Source organism: Nicrophorus vespilloides, unplaced genomic scaffold (genome assembly GCF_001412225.1).
Source record: "Nicrophorus vespilloides isolate i.1.1-1 unplaced genomic scaffold, Nicve_v1.0, whole genome shotgun sequence".
NCBI classification, from domain to species: domain Eukaryota; kingdom Metazoa; phylum Arthropoda; class Insecta; order Coleoptera; family Silphidae; genus Nicrophorus; species Nicrophorus vespilloides.
The window spans coordinates 302,144-307,958 of record NW_017098500.1 but is presented as its reverse complement, the minus strand read 5'-3'; the positions used below and the strand labels follow the sequence as shown (position 1 = coordinate 307,958).

Below are 5,815 nucleotides of genomic sequence, written 5' to 3'. Positions count from 1 at the left end.
TTGTCATCTAAATAGGATTTTTGTGTTCAAATCAAGCAGGAAAAAAGAATGTAATTGAATTATTTCGTTAGGTATTACCTCTGTTTAATAATTTACTTAACCGGGCTTAATTGAATCAGTCAGCTGTCTGTTATCAAATTGGCGCACGTTGATGTTTCTAGAATTAATTATCGAGGAAATGGAGATATTTCAATTAGATTTCAGCAATCTGTATGTGAATGGTGGTTTCGCTCTAAATGATCATTGATCGTTTCTCATTTACAGGAATCTTGCTGATATTCCAACTTGTTATTCTTCAAAATTTGCAAATATGTGATTAGTAAAAAAAAACAATAAATTATCTCACTGTTACAAGTTCTTGAAGCTGTCAAACTAAAGCTGTCAAACATGACAATTAAAGCAATCTGTTTGTGAATGGTGGTTTCCCTTTAACTAGTACTTGATCCTTTCCCATTTACACAAATCTTGATATTGCAACATATTATTCTTCAAAATTTGCAAATACTTGACTATTTCATATTACTAATATTGTTTAACATTTGTTTCATCTATTTTATATAAAAAAACAATAAATTATCTGACAGTTACAAGTTTTTGAAGCTGTCAAACTAAAGCTGTCAGACATGACTTTCATTGTCATGTTTGACAAGTTCTTGAAGCTGTCAAACTAAAGCTGTCAAACATGACAATTAAAGCAATCTGTATGTGAATGATGGTTTCCTTTTAACTGGATCTTGATCATGGTTACATAAATCTAGCTGATATTACAACTTGTTATTCATAAAAATTTTGCAAATACTTGAATATTACATAATACTTATATTGTTTAATATTTTTTTCATATTTGTAATCTATTTTATATAAAAAAAAACAATAAATTATCTGACAGTTATACATTTTTGAAGCTGTCAATTAAAGTCATTTAGAATACGAATTTGTCAATTTCTATTTACACAAATCTACCTGAAAGTCTAACTTGTTATTTTCCAAAATACTTATTATATAAACAAGTTTGAATGAAAACATTTTTTTAAATAAACAAATTATTATTTTTGCTCCATAATTATTTATGGAATTAAACTTAATTATTTTTTTTTATCAATTCTTTTAAATATTGGTATTTTTTTGAGAATATTTCAATGTATGATCTACATGTTACGCCCTCTATCGGGTGGCTGGAACACCGATAAAGGTTTGATCCTATATACCTCTCAGACTTTCATCCCTCGCTTTTCTATTCCGAACTTATTACATTTCCAATCCGTTTATTGTAACTAATCCCGCGTTAATCCAAATTAAATTTAAGAAATTGATCCAGATCAACTGAAGCGGCATCTCATTATGTTCCAGCCTCCAAATCCCTTACTACAAAGATAGCATACAAAAAAAATATATTTCAACATATTTTCATTTTAGATTTTTTTTTTTAATAATCGATATTTCACGGACGGTCGAATCGGATTTTAGCTTGTACCTCAGAATCGTCTTCCTTTTATTAGTTATTTTCATTCTGCGTTATTTGTTGTTTACCTTTTTTCTTTTCCTCTGACGGAAGGTCTATCTACCTACGGTTTTTACCTGCGCTTTGCGCAAATTACAAAATAATGACATAATTATCGTCCTTACTCCCCCCACCAGTCGTCCTGGGAAGGACGCCTCCAATTGGACGAAATTTATGGAGGGGATGCGTCTGTGTGTGTATGTTTGGAAATTCACTTGCAGCTGTTCGAAATAAGTTTTATGGAGCCGTTGCTTCTGTCGTTTCGCTTCCCCTAGTCAGTCTGGTTTCGAGCGCGGTCGTGAGCGTATCGAAGCACAGAGAACTTCAGAGAGAAGCATTCGAAATACGAAAGCTCAACACACAGCAAGAGATTTTATTTAAACCATTTAAATATTATCAAACTGAACTTATGTTTCAGACAGTTGTTTATAGTTTTTTTAAATAGTTCTGATTTTTACTGTGTACTGGATCTGTGCTTTGTGGAAATTTGTTTTGTATTCGAGTGCAATTTCGAGTGGTTACTTTGTGATTAACTTTGTGAGGATTACCAATATTACAATTTTTTTGCATTTTGAAAATTGTCTTTGGATTATGAACGTTTGAAAGGTGCGCAAAATAATTGTTAATACATTAACAACCACATAAAATAATTTAAAACATTGATTATTCTTCTTAGTCTTCAAATATAACATAAAAAATATATGTATTGTATAGAACAACTTTTATAATTGAATAATAAAATACCATTGAGATTATCAAAGTTTCATAACTTTATTATAGAATACATCTATGGAATATTTAAAGTACAATACATTAACATGTAGAATGCATTTATAAAACATGTAGTACAATATTCATTAGTTGTGGGAGTTTTCTTATACGTTGAAAATAAATGTGAAAAATTAGTCTTTGTTCGAGTTAGAGCAAAGATTCGAACAAGAAATTATTGAAAAAAATATTATTTTGGAAATAATGGAGTGTTTTGTATTACGTACAAGAAACGTTATTATAACACTTTTTTTTTGTAATAGTTACATGCTATAAAAGATAAAGTTTAAAAAAATCATTGCAAAGCGCATAAATTTTTCAGCGTTAACAATTTCTATTTCTTTTTAAATTTATATAATTTAATATGAAAATAATTGAGATCTTGCCATTTTATATAATTAAAATTAATAATAACAACTAATAAATCAAGATAAGTTGTATAATTCTATCGATAAAAATTAAGTTAAAATATTAATGATTGCTTTGATTTTGAAGTTGTAAATATAAAAATGTGTGTTGGACATCAATAAAATGATAAAATATCTGTTTGTAAATTTGCAGAAGTTGGGTCTGTGGTCTATGGATAGACCTGACGAAGACGACATGGACAGCATGTGGGGAATGGACGCGGGAGCGGATTGCGACTGTCCCGGACCGCCACCCCCGCAGTTCATGTTGCCGCCTCCGCCACGTCCACCAATTTTACAACCGGCCGATCCGATGTATTGCACCGAAGACCCATTGCCCATAGAGACGTGCGATGCATTACCAGTAAGTAATCATAACTATAAAATATCCGGACATCTATTTCCTGACATTCCGCATTCGAAAACTACTGCTCAATTCTAATTCGCATCTCGAATTCTCGGAAACTCTTCTAGGGTTGAAGAGGAAACGAATAGTTCTCGATGGACCCCCCTCGGTGCGGGTCAGAGCTCTTTCTTCTGCGGTGATAATAACCATGTCGGAAATATTAACAGTCCAATTTTCTTCTGTGAATGTAAGAAACAAAAGGCAACAAAAGTTCGATGGGTTAGGACGATTTATGGGCCAGAGGCGTTTTGTTTCTTTGCTCTGGACACTTGACAACTCAATTTTAGTGATAATGGTCATTCCATGGAAATAGAAACTTAATCTTCTATTTAGTTTAGTCGTCTCCTTTATGTACGTTTATTCAGTCCTACATTCTCAACAACTTCGAATTTCAAACGCGAACAGATCATTGAACAAACAATGATTACAAAACCAGATTACAGCAGACAAAATAATTTACTTTCATATAGTTCTTTATCAAAAATATTACCGAATTTATATATTGAAATCTCCAATTAATTCAATAATATTATTTAATAAGAGAAGCAAAAAAATAAATATTATTATACAAACAGCAATGTTACACAATTGACGGAGATTACACACAGTACGATTATCGGTGTTAGGCAACCAAATGAACACGGTATAAAATCCGTGCGTCTTCATTTGAAATTTATTCCCGGGACGAAAGGTTGCGGCGAAGTTTAAATTTATAATTACAGATGGGCCTTCGAGAGACGCCCTTACATAAACAAAGCGAGTGGCGGCTTATTGAATTTACCACCCCGCGCACAGGACACTATTTTTAGACGGGCCGCATTTGCTCGTCTCGGAATGGTATGTCGACGAAAAAAAGCAGCAACAACAAGAATAACTGAATAGAATGAATTGTGTCTGTCCAAATAATATATTTTTGTAACTATGTAGTGTAGTTTAATCACTCAAAACAAAGCGTACTGAAATAAACAAAAAAAAAAAAGAACTTTTGGAAATGATCGATCAATCCGCATTTGCAATATTTGGTATGCATAATTAAGCCTGTTTTGTTGTTGATGTGCGAGCATTTTGTGGACGAGGGTTGTTCGTTTATTTTTATTTGCGGTTGTTTCCTCGATGGCAGCGTTGATGATTCAATTGTTTTCCCATGTTTTCGCGCTTAATTATTTGTGCAAATTCGGTGCGTTCGATTGGGTAATAATAAACGAGAGAGAGAGAGAGAGAGAGAGGGAAAAAACAACAACAACAAAAATAATTTGTTTGTTGGAAGGGACGGGATTGATTTTTGTCGCTGTTATTGGAATCTCGCGGTCTCTGCTCTGTAGTCTGATGGTGATGGGGTTGTTTAATTAAGGTCCGGTCCCCTCTCACCATTGTTTCCGCACATATTCATACACATAACCGTAACGCAATGTTCCGTATGCCAACTGAGATACTAAATTCTAAATAGGCTGCATTCGCAATGACGTGTTAATATTTAATAGCCCCGACTCGCGGATTTCCCAAAGGACGTTCGCACACCGAATCATATCATTTCACATGCAAATGCCGCCTTCACAAAATCACGACACATTCATTTGCGAACGTCCGTTTTTATTTGAAATTTATGTAGAATGCTTCCGCCGGACCCGTCCTTAATGGATTTACACATCCAGATACGGTCGGATGATCTATTGATAACGGGCGCGTATTGGGTTGCATAGATAGAGGAGCGGTTTTTCCGCTCGGTCGTCCGATTATGTAATAATCTGCTGGCCACCAATCAATTACGTGTTATGACGCCGATAACCGCAGATATCGAAATGCTGGTTGCATGAGTTTGCCAGCAAGCTCATCAGCAGACCGCTACCACCTAGAAACCTAGGTAGTAGGTGCTATAGGTATTATCCATGCTACTCCCGATAACGTCGGTAATTATAATCAAATCGGTAGATGGACCCCATAACGTATTGCTGTGGCATCTCTCTCCTCTCTACAATCCATGTGCGTTGCCTCTGATTTGTGGTTGGATAACTTGATAACGGAATGAAATGTAATTAATTCTGGTATGATTTAGAGGGCCGGGAGATTTCCTCCACCTACCGTCTGCCAAACACCCACCCTCCCCCACAACCCCGACACGGGAGGGGCGGTGAATTGTTGTTGCGTGCTAATGAGATTCGGAGCGAGAAACTTTACTTATTAGCCCCATCCAGTTTTCTGGATGGGGCTCGCAGATCTCTGACTCTCTCCCCTTCTTCGTCTTCTTCTTCTTGTAGCATTATGATGATTATGACGAGAGACGCTCTTCTTTAAATCCTCTCTCAAACGACTTTTCTTTCTTCTTTTTGCAGATGATAGACGCCAGCTACAGGAGTAGCCCCACTTTCCAAACTTCAGCTGTGATAGTCCTGTGTTCTGTTCTACTAGGTCTAGTCGTTTTTATTGCCGTAATTTTAGTCTGGAAGTAAGTATTTTCATTTATTATAGTTTTAAATTGCACTTTCAAGTAAAAAAAAGCCCAAATACAAGTTTCATACACATTATACAACAGATATAAATTTCTGTATACTAACTAAGAAACTGACTAATTAAATGTATTTATTTATTTTTACGAATTTCTCTTTCAAAACGCGTAAATAAACAATATTTTCCTAATTGGTGGGTGGTTACCGCTGTCATCCCTTATCTGCCGCTTTTGGGTGGTTCCTGTTTGTGCCTCTTTAACGCGATTGAAACTAACCAAATGTTCAAACA

General features: G+C 34.7%; 1 protein-coding gene across 2 annotated transcripts in view; it reads left to right on the top strand.

The window, feature by feature from the left end:
* The first annotated feature begins 1,773 nt into the window (after positions 1–1,773).
* LOC108562590 overlaps positions 1,774–5,815 on the top strand; it is a 7,564-nt gene continuing 3,522 nt past the window's right edge. The window contains exons 1-3 of one of the 2 annotated variants that reach the window (XM_017920988.1): positions 1,774–2,107; positions 2,831–3,040; positions 5,413–5,525. In XM_017920988.1, the coding sequence (XP_017776477.1) occupies positions 2,849–3,040; positions 5,413–5,525 (305 nt within the window). In that variant the 5' untranslated portion in view covers positions 1,774–2,107; positions 2,831–2,848. Of the gene's footprint in view, positions 2,108–2,830; positions 3,041–4,895; positions 5,112–5,412; positions 5,526–5,815 lie in introns of those variants that run through there. The other variant, XM_017920989.1, reaches the window with a different exon arrangement.